The 17,733-nt window shown below is 32.7% G+C and overlaps 1 protein-coding gene across 2 annotated transcripts in view; it reads right to left on the reverse strand.

Annotated features, from left to right (window-relative positions):
- The window catches only part of CALCRL (calcitonin receptor like receptor), a 105,621-nt gene that overhangs the window by 3,565 nt on the left and 84,323 nt on the right, over positions 1 to 17,733 (reverse strand). For both annotated transcript variants that reach the window (XM_037849404.1, XM_037849403.1), the window contains 6 exons: positions 16,827 to 16,953; positions 13,982 to 14,135; positions 11,926 to 11,986; positions 11,776 to 11,842; positions 4,385 to 4,603; positions 4,196 to 4,237 (listed from right to left, as the gene is read on the reverse strand). In XM_037849404.1, the coding sequence (XP_037705332.1) occupies positions 4,196 to 4,237; positions 4,385 to 4,603; positions 11,776 to 11,842; positions 11,926 to 11,986; positions 13,982 to 14,135; positions 16,827 to 16,953 (670 nt within the window). The remainder of the gene's footprint in view (positions 1 to 4,195; positions 4,238 to 4,384; positions 4,604 to 11,775; positions 11,843 to 11,925; positions 11,987 to 13,981; positions 14,136 to 16,826; positions 16,954 to 17,733) is intronic.

The raw sequence follows: 17,733 nt of genomic DNA on the forward strand, positions 1-17,733 counted from the left end.
TCAGGTATTATGTTACATTATGAAAAAAAGAGCAGGGTGGTTGTCCTCATGGACCTTACTATCTAGAGGGAACAAAGGTATTGAACATATAATTACAAATATTGTGAAAAACTATAGAAATGTCACCATTCTACTTTATAGTATTTGGATCTCCTTCTACCCTGATGAATTTGAAGTTTAATGACTCTTCCTAATTTCACATCACACACTCTCCCATTTCTTTTTCCTAAGTCACTGGGACTAGAGCTCGGGACTGGATAGGTCATATATAGCAACTTTGGTTTTAAGTGAACATAGGACAGTAAGGTGATTTTCTTCATATTCAGTCAATGGAGAGCAAATGAGAATCTTCAGAAGCATCTCCAACTGGACAATGCCGTGTCTAACGAGTGAGCTGACCAGCGAGGGGAAGTAAGCCCTTTGGATGATTGTATGGTATGTGAATATATCTCAATAAAATTGAATTAAAAAAAAGAATGTGTAAGCCATATTCCAGTGAACTGTCTGCCTAAAGTGTACATTGTTGGAATCATCTTTCACAAGTTCTCTGCTACTCTTTGATCCTTGGACTGCTTCCCCAAAGGGAAACTTAACCTCTAAGAGCAATTTTCCAGTAATTCATGTACTATAAACACATTCATGGGACAATTACCTAACTTTCTACTAATGATGTAGAATTCCTCAACTTTCTATTCTCCAAATTACAAACATTTTGTCGCAATTAGGTATTCTTGAGATGTCTGTAGCTATTCCTGTTAGTTTCCCATACTCTGTCATTTTAAATGAACAGAAGTTTTACTGTCTCATTTCATGTTTTAATACGTAGAAAAAGAGGAAGGAACAAATATAGTCAATGAAGTTCCTTAGAACTTAAAATGAGATATTAGAATTTCCAGTGAGCTCGTTTCTACTTGATTCAAACATATATGAATACAAATGTAATAAATTGTTTCAGAAGTTATATTATTATGCAATTCAGTGATTTGAGAACTTTCAAGCTTACTTCATTATATATGATAACTATAGCTAAAAGAAATAATTTATATTCATGTAAAATTCCTTGAAAATGAAAACATTTATAAGACAAAAAAATGCATTTATCTTGCAACAAATTATACTTTGTTTCCCTCTTCGTTTAGTAATGTATTTCTAAGTGCTTCAAATAAAATATTTAAATTAATGTAATTGAAAAATAATATATTCATCTGTAATATATTCATGAATATAAGAAAATGACAAATGGAATGTCTTTGGAGTGCATATTTTAAATAAATATTCAACTATTTAAAACAAAGATGAGTTTTGGATAATTATCTAGATAATTCTCATGGAAATTGGATTTTATACTGTTTTTTTATGCTTAATTAATAGCTCCTCACTTTGTTACTAAATGCTGCACTAATTGACTATATGAACTATATAGGTGTTGGTTGAAAGGAAGTTGAAGGTAGCTCAGTACAAAAGATTCTACATAAATGTTGGGAAGAAGCAGAACAGAGGAAATTCTTTGCTGTAAATGTAGTTCAATTCTAAAAGCCACAGTGGCCTTTTAAATATTTGAGTGTTTGTCCTTGACATATCTACTCTGATTAAGGTCATCACCCTATTTATTTTTTGCAAGTAAAATAATCAGAAAAAACATGGAAAGCCAATTTCCTGAACTGAGGGAACTTATTCACTGAAAGTTAAAAATAAACCTAATTAAAGACCTGCAGGCCTTTTAGATTTCTGTTTGTTTATATTATTCTTGATGAGGATGTTATGTTTTAAAATCTGCTTCCTCTAATACAATATTGCACCTGTTCAACAGAACATTAAAGTGTTCACTTTTAATAAACTGTTAATGAGAAAAAATTTAATGGGGAAGGGTAAAAAGGAAAACTGCCATGGAGGGGACGATAGCTTGATGTCATTAAAGATATGAATATGCTTTTCATTGTTTTATGCATGCATATATCAAAACTACAGGCCAAGTGTTCTGAATATAGCATATGCCTTTTACATATGCCCTTTTATGCCCTTTTATATGCCCTTTGTATATAGCACCTGATAATAAACCAACTTCTACTCCTTAACCTAAAACAATTTGAAAAATTAAATTCATTTTATAGAGCATGGAATAAATCTTCTTACTGATTTTCATTATGCGGATTTAATTGTTTTAAAAAAATATTTTTGTTGACTTTATAGAAACCTCTACTTTCAGATGTTGTTAAATACACTTATGTGATGAGGGAGGCCCTTTCTGATATTAGAGTCCCCAGGCTATGTTAACTGTGCAGTTTTGTCTGATTGAACTAGGAATGAGACTAAAGAAGCTCTGAGCACTAGTCAAGCCACAGTTACCTGACTAATGAGGACTCCAAATAGGAAGATCTGAGCTAAAAAATAAAATAAATAAAAGGTGAGAGTTAAAAAAAATAGAGATTTTAAGCAAAAGGCAAGCTATTTGACTTAATATGGAAAGCCACAAGGAAACTAAGCATGAGCATATGAATTTAAGAAGTACATGACATAGTTGGAACTATGCAAAATGAATTTGGCAGCTGTGGGTTCAAGTTATGAGAGTGGGAAAAACTAAGAGGCAAAGAGAGCAAAAGAGAGGCATTATAATATTTCTTAAGATGAGAAATGACTCATACATAAATAGGGATTGTATCTCTAGAGATGCAGAGAGGGGGACAGATATTAGAAATGTTGTGAAGAACAGAAGGATTTAGCAACAACCTGGCTCACAGATTTTATATTATTATACTTTTCCAATGCCAAAATTTTCTCAGTGTTAAGATATGGCAAAAGATCAAGGTTTTATGTCTCTTTTGCTTACACAGATAGACTGTAATAAAAGTGCAAGGCATTAGCTTAGATATTTCCTGAATACTCTTTCTAAATAAAAGGGCCAATTTGAGATTTTGATTCCAATATGATTAATGTTCCCACGTACATGTTAGTTTTGAAAATGAGTGATTTGACAAATCAAATAAGAAATCTATTATATTCTGAGGGATTTATCTATTCTTCGTAATAGATAAATCTAATATGATTTATCTATTCTTCATAATTGCATTCTTTGTCTGTACTTCTCATTAACTTCAGAAAAAGTCATTCCTCTTCTTTGCATAGCAGAAGCATCATAGAGGCACCATCAAATGGTACATAATTAAGCCTATTAGATTTGACAGTTCTTTACCCCATTATAAATATATAAATTTATAAAATAAATGCCTATATTTTGAAACCCACATTTAAAATTACATATTAAATTTTATTTTATGCCAAGAGAAAAATACAATATTTCTTAAGCAGGGGAAAAACAATATTCTTTAATTTTTCATAATATGTACATGATTGGTTTATAGGAATGTTTTTCCTAAAGTTATGTAGTCTGGTTCCTTGTTTTTCCCATCTGAAGCTCACTGATAGGCTTCAAGTTTCCACGTGTCCGTGCCTCACTCAGTTGCCCCCTGGATTTCTAAACTTTGTTGAATATTGCCAAAATCCTCCTACTAGCTAAAATGTGTCAACTAAATTAAAAACATATAAAGAAAAATCAATATACTTCATACTACTAAGCTATAACACTCTGAAAAATGGTACCAGTTTCAAAATGTTTGAAGCTTCTCTATTAAGAAAGTCTGATATAAGTCAAGAAATATCCAAGAACACACTACCTGGTTATGCATTAAAGCATTCTATTCTCTTAAGTTGCCTAACCCACTACATCTCCTCCCTGTGTAATTGAGAATTTAATTTTTTAAATCCTTTTCTATCCACCATAAAACTCTTCCCAAAGGCCACCTCCCACATGGTAGAGCAGGCAGAAAAAGGAGAAAATGAGCAAATTCTATTTTCTATTACAGTGTATGTTATATGAGGTTAAGGATTGCCTCACTCTGTACATAGGAGAAAGTCCACACAAAATAGTTTTATATGAAAAGGTGGGTGAAAGGACTAGATGAATAAAAATCAGTGATGATATATATTAAAGTAAGGCTAAATTTGCACTATCCTTGAAATCTAATCTGGCCGGAGCTTTTGGGAAAGTGTTAACATCAGTGAAAAGAACTTTTTGGTTCTTTTCCTGATGGAAACAATTTGAAATTGTTATTACTAGAGAATTTATAATTCTGTCCCATGCTTTTTTTTAAGGAAACATATACTGCAAATATGAAAGGAATAAAGTCAATTACCATACCTCTCCATTAAAGAAGCAGAAAATTGTAGAGACCAAAAGACCCTGTAAAATATAAATAGAATTATCAGATTCCAAATGGAAAAGATATATCTATTCGTAAACAACTATGGAATACATAGCCAAAAACAAAACAAAGCTGTATGAAACCAAATTTCCCTAGCTGCCTCCCTGATGTTGAGAAAGCCATACCTGGTAGTGCATAAGGATATGCATGATGTAGTCGTAAACCTCTTCGGCAATTCTTCCTTCGGGTCTCCATGGAATCAGCACAAACTCAATACCTAGCAGGGGCACCAGGATAAGCGTAGCTCTCACAGCTTTCATGTAGAGATTGGATTCTGCTTGATGAGTAACTTTTAACTTGGTGATGAGAACACGTACAATATTTAACAGGAAAAAAAGATTCACCTAAAAGGAAGGTAAAAATTCATATAAAAATAATTTCATATTTAATATTAAGAAACACTAGCAAAGGACCTCAAATTTCATAGACCTTAGAATATTTTCAGTGTAAGAGAATGTGTTCCATTAAAGGGAACACAGTATATTCATTTATTCATTCATCAATATATCAATTTTAATGGAGTTGTGGTTTAGAAAAACAGTTATGGTGGAACACATTCAGTTCAAGATAGTTCTTTTAAACTATTTTATTTTGTTTGAGAGTTTTTGTCAGAATCATTTTCTTATACAATTTTTTGTATTTTGTCATAGTGCCAAAACTATAGTTTTTGAACATTTTCAATTCAAACAAAGAAAATGAATAGTTTATAACAAATGCTAAAAAAAATTTTAAGCATCTCCTCTGGATCAGTGTCCTTATTAGATATTTTCCAAATACAGATTATAGCATTAAAATAATTTTACTCAGCTTTTGGTTGCTTTTTGTAACAATAATCCTCATAACAGTACTCAAAGATAGTACTATAATTCTTTTTATCATTATAAAGAGACTGAGACACACAATTGAATCAGTTGTTATTCAGCATAAATCATGCTGTAGCTTAAATCTTTTGAGTACTCCACAGGGTCTTCTGTTAATTACTATCTGGTTACATATTTACTCTGCCACAATAACTTTCCCGAAGAGACAATATTCCCTTTCAAAGAAAAACATAAAACTTTGAAAATATGGTGCAGATAACTAAGTGACTCACAAGACAGAGTTCTCGTAAAACATATTTATTTTTCTCTCTGTTTTTCTCTCCTCTCATTTTCACATATGGCTACTTTCTCTTTTCTGAGTCAGTATCTTTTACTTCTGTTTTTTTGTTTTGTTTTGTTTTGTTTTTTCCTTTATGCATCCCCATTCATATGCCTTCCATAGGATTTTGGACTTTAACCACAGAAGAGTTGCTAAGGGCTAATTGTTATTTTCCTTTTTGGCTCGTAACTTGAAGCATCTGCTCTTTGTTTAATAATCTAAAATTTTCAAACTACATGCTAGTATATAGTTTATATCAATGCACTTTGATAAATTGGAAAAATTATGGTAGCATCTCACTTAATATAGAAAACAGTTAACTAATAACAGGCATTTTCTAATTTAAGGCATGCTTTAGGAAAATAACTGGGATAAAAATATTTCATTACTATTCTTAGAGAGTTCAATGGAACATATGCTTCTAAAACATACACCTCACTATAATTCTGATAGAAACACAGCTATGAAAAGTAACATGTTTACCCAGGAATGACTTTGCTAAAGACAAAAGCACAATAAGCCATTTCAACAGGTGTAAAAATGAAACATGTCAAATCAACATGCCAGCTGTTATTCCTCCTATCTGAATGTGTTCCCTTCTAGCTATCCATTGCTGTGTTAATAGTTTTGACTAAATTGAAATTACTATCAACCCACAGAAGAGAGGAAAATGCTCTTTTATCTTCTTATAAATTTAGAAGATAGAATATCTTAGAGTTGTAATATATATAATCATAATTTAGGAAAATACCGGTAGAAATGCTGTGATATAGATCCCCATTATATGAAAATTTCTCAGGGCAAAATGCTTCTCCAAAATGGCAGCCCAATTTGAAATATGAAACCACAAACCAGAATTGACAATGGGATTAATCCTTATGTTAGCTATTCTATAAATAGTTGAGCTAGAGTGAATCAGACACTATTCTCTGTACAATTCTCCACATAACATAGTTTTGGGAATTATGATACTGTCATCCTACTTCAGTTCCTATAAATACTTCCATTTATCTTAAACAAAAATAGGACAGGAATTTTAAATTTCAAATGAACTATATCTAATCTCTTCCATTTTACAGCAAAAATAATTGAATATTTACAGTTAAGAAGAGACAAATTGAAAATTATATAACCCTTTTTAATTTTTCTTGTACTATGAAATTGAATATATATCAGGTGTAAGTTATCTGTTTAAAATGTAGCAAGTAAGCACAGACAACATGATTTTAAAAATTGAAATATCATTGTATATTAATTACAAATTGTTTAAAAATAACATTAAAATGAGCAGTATTTTGGAAAGCTAGATCTGATGTCTAACATTAAGCTTTAACTAAAATAGGCCAGAATTTTAAAAAGTAATTATATTTACCAAGGGCATTGACACAAAAGCCAAACTCAAATGAAGTATTTTAAATATAAAGCAGGATAAACCTGTGTTTCCACATCCACTTTACAACCAAAACCAGATAAACCTATAACTGCAAACAGAAACACACAAATATTTAAAAGGATTGAACCCCAGTTGTTTACAACATCCCCCCACAATATGAAATTCTAATGATTGTGATGCAAAAATGATGAGTCAAACACATATTGATAGTCACCACAGGAAAATATTTCAGATGTTCAGTTTATTTATATTCTATTATTTATTTTTTATCTGAAAATTATGCATTTTTGGCACTTTTGTGTGTGTGTGCTGATGAATTCTACTCTTGCCTTTTCATACCTGAAGGATATATATGCAGCATTGTTTCCACTGTGCATTTCCCAGAAACATACAACCATGCAGCTGCAACAAGTATTAGAGATATGTTGCCATTTTCCTCTAATCCATTCCAGCACCCTGTTGTTACTGCAATGCTCCTATAATCCTATTGAATTACAATTTTCAGAAAGGGTGATATACTGACACTGGTCAATTCCATGACCACATCTCTTGCCTTCAGATTAGTTTAAGGGTTCATGTCAAAACTAATGCTGGATTAAAAAAAATAAAAGATCACTGGCAGTGATCTGAAACAATAGATATAAAAAAAATTGAGTAAATGTAAGTGTCAGTATACTTTTAAAAATAGTCGTGACTGTTATTACTTTAACATATTTTGATTTTTAAAAATTACAGGAGTTTGTTCAGTTAAATTGTCATAGTACAGTTGCTGTCAGTTTTTAATCATAAAGAATTTTTCAGGTATAAGATTTCTTTCCACGTGTCAGAGACAATTTAAAAATGCTCACTCTAGTTTCAAATGCTTTTAAAGGGAAAAAAGCACCGATAATCATTTGAAGAAGTGAAAGAAAAAACAATTGGAAAAACTGTACTTTTTTTCCAAAGAGATCAATTTTAAATGTACATCTAGTTTATTTGAAGCATTTTTTCCCCTCAAAAGTACATTAATGTCAACACTATAGCATGTATTCAGGTTATGTTTTGGCCCGAATTAAAGATGAAGTCATTTTAAATGAGTAACATTATTTTAAATTAGTAGATATTAATATTCTATAGGATAGTACTTTTAATACCTTATGAGATCGCTCCCTGTTCACTGATCATTTTCCATATAAAACCAGCATACCTCTATATCATTATTTTAAAATCTGTATTAATCAATTATTTGAATTATTTAAACTTCTTCAGCCCTTTCCCAGGCACTGTCCTAGATGCTAGGGATATGGCAGTGAAGAGAACAGACCAGGCTTCTTCTCTCATGGAGCCAACAGTATATATAATATGGCAGCTGGTGGTAAGTGATACAGAGAAAAACAAAGCAAAGGAACAAAGTTAGGGAATTCCAAGACTGAAGACAAAAGAGAGATTTGGGTCAGAAAATGCCTCTTTGGTATGTTGAGCAGGGACCTGAATGAAGTGGAAAGGAGCATTCTGGGCAAACGCAAAGGGAAGAGTAAATGTAAAAATCTGTGCAGGAGAGTGTTTTTGGTGAGACTTAATATTCCCAAGGGAATTTTACCTAGGGAAGGCACATTTTTGGAAAATATTGAGCCTCTTCATTTTCCTTCTCCTCCTGCCACTGCTCCTCCTGCTTTTCTTCCTTCTGACCATTCTGGAAGTTATTATCATTTCACAGGCAGAGAGACCCAAGCTTGGGGAAGTCAGAAAGTTGAGTAACATAGTGAGAAAGCACAAAGCTGCGATTAAACCCAGCTTTGTATTCCCCAAAGTCACTGATAGACTACAATGTTTCTATACAGTCTTCTCCATAATGCAAACAATATTCATGCCAAATACCAGGGGCGGATTTAGAAAGCTTATGTAATTGGGGTAAGGGATCCACTTCAGAAAAAAGATAAAATTATGAATACAAAGTTTGGAACAAAAATGAGTCTTTTCTGTAGAACCAGAAAAGAAATCACAACAGATTAAAATTTTGAAGAGTTGATAAATACCAAACACATCACAAAATTCAGAAAAAAATAGCAATCTTAATGAACTGCTTGACACTAGTCAATAATATATATTTACCCATTTTTTGCTTCATATTATTTTATTGGTTCTTCCTAGAACAAATATTCTGAAATATTTTTATGGAGCAAATAAAAGATAATTTGTTTCTTTCTACAGAATTGTTAAAAATTATTATTATTATTATTGATTTACAAAAGTTTATTTCCCTTCACCATTTGTTATTGGTAATGTCATGCAAATATTTGGGATGATTGTCTAATTTAGGAAAACCTTAGTAAAATTTCTTTCTCATACCATATGACCTATAATATTTTGAAGAATTTCCTGCAGAATAGTTTTGGGCTGCATGGATTTCAAATCTGATTTTGCTCCAATGTCCACAAAGTTCAGGTAGCACGCAGGCACTACAGATGCTTTCAACCATCCCTGAGCCACGACAGGAAGCAAAGCAAATCAGCAGTGGTGGTAGGAGGGTTCCTGGCAGCCATTCCCGTACTAGAATGGCCAGCAAGCACTTATCTACGCATAGAGGTGATCTAAATCTCTCTCACTAAACCCAAATTAAATGTATCCCTCCCCAGCCTCCTCTTAGGAGGATCTGAAAAATGCTGCACCCACCGAATTCATAGGGAAATGTGACAAAGAGGAAGTCCAAATGGAAAAAAACTGATTACAGTTGAAAAATCTTATTTATAAAAATTGTACCAAAAATAAATAAATAAATAAAAATACATGACCACATAGACAATTGCTAGGGTCCCTTCCAAAACTTTGGAATTTGCCCCTTGAAGGGCCCTGGAGCTTAAATTCTGCCTTTACCAATGACAGAACAATTTAAACTGGTAGAAAAATAGGCTCCCAATCTTTTTCAGGCCAAAGGTGGAAAAAGTTATATGTAAATGTGGATTTTTCACTTCCTTTCTTACTGAGCAGCCAGATAGGCTATTTTGCTTTATGATATTTTATCTTAGCTACAGCCATCTACTCTTCCCTTGCAAAGTTGATTTGGACAGGGTCTCTCAAGAAAAGCAATAATCGCTGTTGTATTTTTACTTGCTTGGTACTTTTACTTATTCCTGAAGCTCTGATTTAGGAACTTGAATTTGCACAGTCAAATCTCTTGTAATAACATCATGCCTTATGTTTGTTCTGGAATCTCCTGGGTGGCCCAAACAATGCATCTTAATTTCTGTTGCGATCTCCTCAGTTTGGAATCAGGGTATCACACAATACATTGCAAGTAAAGGAACTTTTTAAAGCATTTTTTTTAGAGTTGTTTATATTCTAAGCACTGTTAATCTCTTAACACTAAACATCTCGTTTAATCTTTACAACACTCCCTGAGGCATATGCACTCATTATTTCCTAATTACACATGAGAAAACAAAGTTACAGAAAGGTTAAAAGGAAAACAAAACAAAGCTTGCCCTGAAATATACAAGGACTGTGGTACAGCCAGGATTCACAGCTGGCTCTTTGAGTACAAAGAATGCCAAGCCAGGCAGTCTCAAGGTCCAGCTTAAATACAGGCTCCCTAGCATGTGGAGGGAGCAGGGGAAGGAAGAGCTTCTGCTTTTGAAATTGTCACTAGAAACTACGTTTAGGTGTATTAAACATTTCTATAATGAACACAGTAAATTCCACATGTTCATCTTGGAGCTGGCTGTCTGGTGTGGCCAGGCACAAACCCGGCATTTGACACCTTGCTAAGCACTTACCACTTGCCAGCCCAAGCACTTTTCATGTATAAACTAATTTAATCCATACAGAAAACCATAAAAGTCGCTGTTATTACATTCTCAGTTTTACAAATGAGGGGTTCGAGTCACAGGGTGGTTGAGTAAACTGCCTAAGTTCATAAAGCAAGAAATAGGTGAAGGCAGCATTCAAACCCAGGCAGTCTACCTCCAGAGTTTGCACTCTAAATAAAGTGTTACAATTTTGAGAATGGCTTAAACATTGTTCTAATATAACCACATACTAAATTGCAGCTAGCCATATAGTAAAATAATTGAAAAACCTTTGTATAAAAACAATAAAAAAAATCTGGAAGTTCTGAATTTTAGCTGCAAAACATACCACCATTATCTTTTTTATATATAATTTCAGACCACCTGTAATTAGAGAAACACTTTTAGAGACTAGAATTACATGCCTATGTAATGCTCTATGAGAGAAAGCATGTTAATTTGGATGAATTTACTAACCCATTCAAACAATGAAATAAAAGCATAAAATATGACTTCTGTTTCCCTGCAACCACACTAGAAAATTTTCAATTGGTACACTTACATTAGGTGATGATTAACACCATAGCAAAATTACAGCTTAAATGGTTCTCTCTTTTTCTAAATTCAAGGCTTTTTTTATTGATGACCAAGATAAATATATTGTTTTTTTCTGTTGCCACCCCACTTGCTAGATCCGTCTTCTGCCTTTTCTTTTACTCTGTGCCCCAGGAGGTTGATCTTTATGGACAGACTCATCTCCAAAGCTTTCTTGCCCTCTGATATTTGCTGCATTTGGCCAATGAGAGGAACTAATAGGTCACAGCCTGAGAGGAGACAGAGGTCAGAGTATTTATTTCCCCTTCCCCTTCCCTGTTAGGCTGTGGTTTGGGCAGTGTAGTGGCTTTCCTTTACCCAAGGCCACAGCTCCTGTTGGGCAACCCTGCCCACCACTTGCCCAGCTCCAGTAACACACTTCTGTCCCCTCTTCATGTCCAATGGTGATAACACTCCCCGCCATTGCTGATCTCTGGGTGGCTCTCTGTCCCTTACCCTTCCTGCCCACACCTCCAATATAACACCTAATTAAACTCTCTTCAAGTAAGCACCAGGGGCATGCCATCTGTGCCCTGCTATGATCCCCATGGGTCTTTTAGGGCAGATGATTCAGGGAATAGCATTGAAATACACCAATGAAAAAATGAGAATTGTTACTACATACCAATAAAGCAGCACAAATCGGGCCATGGATAATGTAGAGGAGATGTGTGTCAGAACTGATCCAGCAGCTGGGAGAAAAACAGGGAAATTATGTTGAAGAGTTTTCATTTTACTTAGTTCCAGTGGAAGTCATAAAGAGAAATGATCTTACTTGTCATTGTAATATAAGCTTCTGGCAACAGCATGTATAAAAGCAGGAATCAGTGGGAATCCTGTAAATATCAATGAAAAAGAAATAAACAGGTAAATTTCCCTATAGATGGAATTCAAAAATATTTCATGAAATATGAAAGTCACAGATACTCTAGGAGCAAAAATAACTGGTCAATATGTATTTATTATGTAAATATCTGTTCTAGTTAAGCAGTAAATATATTTTGTGTTTGTATGTATTTACACATTTTCTTCTAATCTAAGTCATTTTGAGTCAGGTGGTCTGAGCCCTGAGTCTAAGCCTATAAATGTGCTGTTAAGCCCAGAGACTTAGAGGGAATTCTACATCTATACTTGTTCTGTGGGTTGGAATTGGCCAACATTTGTTAGATGATCAAATGTGGGAGGAGGTTGAGACTGACTAGAATTTCCACTGTCAGGGACCAGATTACTAGCATGCCATTATCTGAAGAAGAGATGAAGGAGAAAGAGATGGTTCATGAGACTAGATATGTGCATGTTTTAAACATCCTAAACCAATTTTTTAAACATGAATTAGAGATAACTGAGTTTGCTAATGATTGAGTGTGCGTGTGTGAATACCCCTCTATTTATCTGTCGATAGTTATGTTTCTTAATTTTCTGTTTTTATGTTTTGCATTATTCCAGTTTTCTTTCTTTCTTTCTTTTTAAATAATGCCAGAAGTGTATCTCTGCTTTGTGAACAATTAGCATGTTTAGTAGGCTTTTTTTTTTAAGTAGATACTTTATTTCACATATTTAAACATGTGAACAATGAAAAACATATTTAACTTCCCTAGTAATTTCTTAAAAAATACACATTTAAATTCTATCTTATTGAAATAGATTTTTTAATGGTAATATTTAATACTGCTGGCAGTGAGAAAAGCAGGTATTGCCATATATTTCCATTGGAAATATAACTTGGAGAGCTATTTGGCAATATGTATTAAGAGCCACAAAAATGTTCATATTTTTAATTGATAATACCACTTCTAGAAATCTACATCCTAAGTGAGAAATGTAATAAAAGATTTATGCACAAAAATTTTTATTACCCAGTTATAATCCCAAATAGGGAAAAGATATTTTGTAGAGATTAAAAGTCATATTTTGAAGAATCTGCTATAATATAGGTAAATATTTACAATAAAATATTAATATTAAAAACACATGGTACAAATTATATATTAAAAGAAAGTGTTCTTAATCTTAATCCCATTCCTTTGGGTGTGAACCCATTGTAAATAGGACCTTTTGAAGATGTTATTTTTAGTTAAGGTGTGGCCAAGTGAATCAAGATTTCTCTTGGTCCTATTACTGGAGGCCACAGGAGGAGCCAAAAGCCAGAAGTCAGCAGGACCCCAGGAGAGGACCTTGATTGCCATGTGGACAAGAAAGCTACAGTACCCCAAGGATAGCCAGCCCAGCAGAATACTATCAACCTGGGAAGAAGCAAGCCTTCCAGCCTCTGAAACAGTCTGACAATAAATCCCCATTGTTAAGACAACCCATTGTGTGGTGTTTGTCATAGCAGCTGGAAAAATAAGACACCATGTCTAGTAGGGAAACGTAGATCTTTTGCATGCCTTTATTCAGTTACTGACCCCTCTTCTTTTACCATAAAATAACAGTATTTTTTTGAAAACAATTTTAGAGTTTATTAAGCCCAGTGCCCTCATATTATGCATGAAGAAAAAGGAGATTCAGAACAGTGCAAAAATTAGACCCCTAATTCATGAGCCTAATTCTACTGTTTTGGTCACTACATGTTCAGCCACAATATATTAATTCATTGGAATAGTAAATAGAAAAACATGCATTATTAATTTAACTGTGATTATTGAAAACAATAAATGAGCCAGTGGTTCTTTGCTCTAAACATTTCAATTTACAGCAATACGCAAAAGTTATTCCCCTGATTGTCTTTAAAAATGATTAACCATAAGTGAATTTTTATTACAAAGGAATCTTGCGTCCTCCAAAAGCACTCTCCTTCAGAGGAAACAGCAGATATATGTAATGGCACTTACCCCAGCCAAGAAAATAATACCACATCAGGTGCTGTTTTTCTGCAAAAACAGCCACCACAATGAGTGTGTGTAGGTAAATGCCTTCACAAAGCATCCAAAAGTAATTACAGCCCATTAGATAAAGATGAATGAACTGGAATACTTTACAACTAACCTGTGTGAAAAAAGAAAGCAATTTAGTTTTAGTTGTTTATGAATTCACATATAAAGTAAAAGTTCAGTTTAGATCAGCTATATAGGAACATGGAATTTTCTCTTCTCTATGCAGAGTTTTTTACACTAAAGATTCATATTAGAAAAATGCCAGTCTTCATAGTCATCTATTTGTGCCTCTAAGATTTTAGTCACAGACTCCAAAGATTTATAATGGTGTAACTCCCAAAAATGTGTAAACTCCAAATCTACTAAATTTAGTAGATATGTATTTTCCAAATGTGTTTTAGTTATTATATGTGTTTTAGTTATTGTATAATTATAAAAGTTTCACACATTAATGGTTTTACATCTGTTTACATCTATTTAAATTATGTTGTCATGAATCCCTTGATTATTTCATTCTGTTGGAAAAACGCTAATAATTTTAAATCAATTCTCATTAAATGTGCACAAATTCTTGGAATGTCTTGCAGATTGCATGTCACCAGTACAAACACAACAATGAGCCTATACTTTATCTTATTCACATATGGGGCTTGAGGGTTTCATGTAGGTTTTCCTCTTTTCTCTCAGGTATCCGCTTTCACTTCTCTACTCTTAGAGGCAGGAAGATGGCATTTCAAATATAAAGTAAAGAAAACACAAGGGATAAGAGATATAATATTCTCCCTCAACAAGAGTAATAAATTTAAGTTCCCCAGAAATAAGTGGCCAATTAGCATCATCAAGTCCAAATTCTAGTCTGGGGCTCAATAAATATTAAGTGGCAATTCTCATTATTTTTGAAAAAAATATTTTTCACAGAAAAGAAAATTAGAAATGAAATGCACTGGAAAATAAATATTAGGTTATCATGGATTAATAGTAACAATATTTGCATGGGAGTTAGAATACAAAATATTTTTACGTTTATTGTTTTAGTTAATCTTTAAAACAATTCTGTGAGGTATGCATTATTACTGTTCACGTATTTTATAGATAAACTGAGCACTGGAAAAGACAGTGATTTGTTAATGTTCATACATCAGTCAAAGCTACACTGCAAACACAAGTCCTGTAATTGCAGATCTGTTTTCACTATTATTCATGATGTCTCCTGATGGAAGGATATTTGCAATGCATAACATTAGATTTTGAATAAAGCACCTTAATGTCAAACACAACATTATAGGAACAAAACATTACATTAACTCTCAAAGGTGAAAAGTGACTTATTGACCTATATTACATAGGCTGTTACATAGACTTCAACTTCAATTTTCTTTATATATTTTTAAGTATTTTCAATCACTTGTATCTGTTTGAGCTTCTAATTCTTGATTTCATTTTTAAAATACTATCTAAAAACTATTATAATAAAAAGCTTAAATCGTGCTTTAGAACAAATTAGATGTTGGCTACTGGTGATATAAAGAGACAATAAATTTTTCCAAGAAGATTTCAAAAAATTATGCTAAACTTGTAATAAAACAAAATTGTATATAAATAGAAGGATTAGAATCTGTTCCTCTGCAGTTTCATGAGAAAACTCTGAATCTCTTTGCTCTACAGAAATTCACTTCAAAACAGCAGGACATTGGCCAGTTTTTTAATGTTGCTAATTATACCCCAGTGTGTTTCCTAACCCACTGACTTTAGTGGAACATATACAAGATTAAGCAATCCGGATGCACATGTGCAAACAATACAGGGGATTTTAGAATTTTGGAAATAACCCTAAACACACACATAAAACACATATGAGAGTGCTGATTTTTGATTCATTGAATGAAAATTCCTTCCTTTCTTTGATTTCAGTACTAGATAAATTAATCATTGTAAAAAACACTTGATACACAAACACACATGCACATGAATCCATATGCATTTATACCTGTATATAAGAATATATACTACAAATTTTAGGAAAGCAGATTATTTTTTAAATTAGCATGTGTGTTTATGTTTGCAGATATTTTAATTTAAATATAGCTTACAAATGTGTGTATCATGTTTAAAATATCTGCGTTTGTATAAACAAAATTTAACTTAGGTTTAGAAATTTGGTTGTTATAATTGTCTCTGCTTATTTTTGCTTCACTTCTGATGCTCATCTTAAAAATTGTGGTTCCAAAGGGATTGTAAGGAAACAGTTTATAAATGCCTCTTTAGACAATGAGGACTTGGTAGATCTTTTTAAAATTTTATGTCAATAAAATTTAACATTATGTAGGGAAAGTAAAATTCATTTCTTTTTACTAACTTTAATAGGTCAGCTTGATACCAAAAATATTTTTAAATTGAAATTTGCCATTTTCCTGAACTATTTTTTTCTAAATACACTTAGTGGCTTTGACTGATTTTGTTAATTGAGCTGGATAAATGTTATATAGTCATAAACCCTTATGTCCTACTATTAGCAGGATTGTATAGCAATAAAATGAGGTGGAGATATGTCTAAAATACATAAATCATTAAAGAAATGTATTACTCCCTTTGATATTCAATCTTTATATCTTGAGGAATAATGGGAAATAGTCACCTTACTTGATATACCTCCATATATTTTCTATATTTCAGGATTTAAGATATACACATATATGTACTTAATTACACATATAAAACAAATGTCAGGACACCTACCTCTCTCTCCCACCCCCATACTAGCTACCATCCCTTGAACGTAAAAGGACAATCTTGTTTTACTTACAGGATTTGTAGCCACAAAGGGCTGGTTGTTGGCCACTGCAGTGAGGTGGATGATTGTGACAATAGAGTTACAAACGAAAGAGAAGAACAAATTTTTGTGCAAGGTAATCCTTTGGCAACTTAGGCTCCTAAAAGATAAGATGAACCAAGTGTATTTACATCATAAAATGTTTCCATATTTTTAATTAATAGTCATTCAAATAGCATATGTTTTTAATTCACAGCAGCTGCTCCAGTTTTGGAAGAATTTTTTTTTCTCCCCAAGATTCACTTATGATAAAATCTTAATTAGGGAAAACCTATAATTTCTTAAAGCGTAGACACAAATAAATTGTGTAGGTAGAGATACATAGGAAGGGCAAGTTTGCTTATACAAAGTTTCCACATAAATTTCTTCTGTCAATATCGCAACAAAGTAAATATTTTAATTTGTTTTGGAAAAGCAGAAACTGAGATTCAGTAAAGTTTGATAATTGATCAAAAAATCATGCAGCTTATGGAATTGAAAATTTAGAGTTTGTTTTCAGATTCTAACAAAGGTATGGCTCTTTTCAATACACTACATAGGTTGCTCTGTTCATAAAGCCCATGCTTTTGTTTTTGTTTTTTGTTTTGTTTTTGTGGTGGTGGTGGTTATGCAAACTAATCCTGAGAAAGATAACCTTTTGTTTAGAATAAATGAAATGATAACATATATACATAGCAACCAATGAGGTTTGTTCAACTTTCCTGAATTTTTCTAATTGGCCTAGCCTGCTAGATATTAAAAAAACAAAAACAAAAACAAAAAATGCCTTTTAGTGGAATTTGTCTTGTATAAAACAAAAGAACAGAACTAGCTTTATGAGTCATACAGAAGTAGAGTTCAAAAAAAGGGATTAATAATTATAAGCAATCTTGCTCTTCAG

Source organism: Choloepus didactylus, chromosome 9 (assembly GCF_015220235.1).
Source record: "Choloepus didactylus isolate mChoDid1 chromosome 9, mChoDid1.pri, whole genome shotgun sequence".
Lineage (NCBI taxonomy): Eukaryota > Metazoa > Chordata > Mammalia > Pilosa > Megalonychidae > Choloepus > Choloepus didactylus.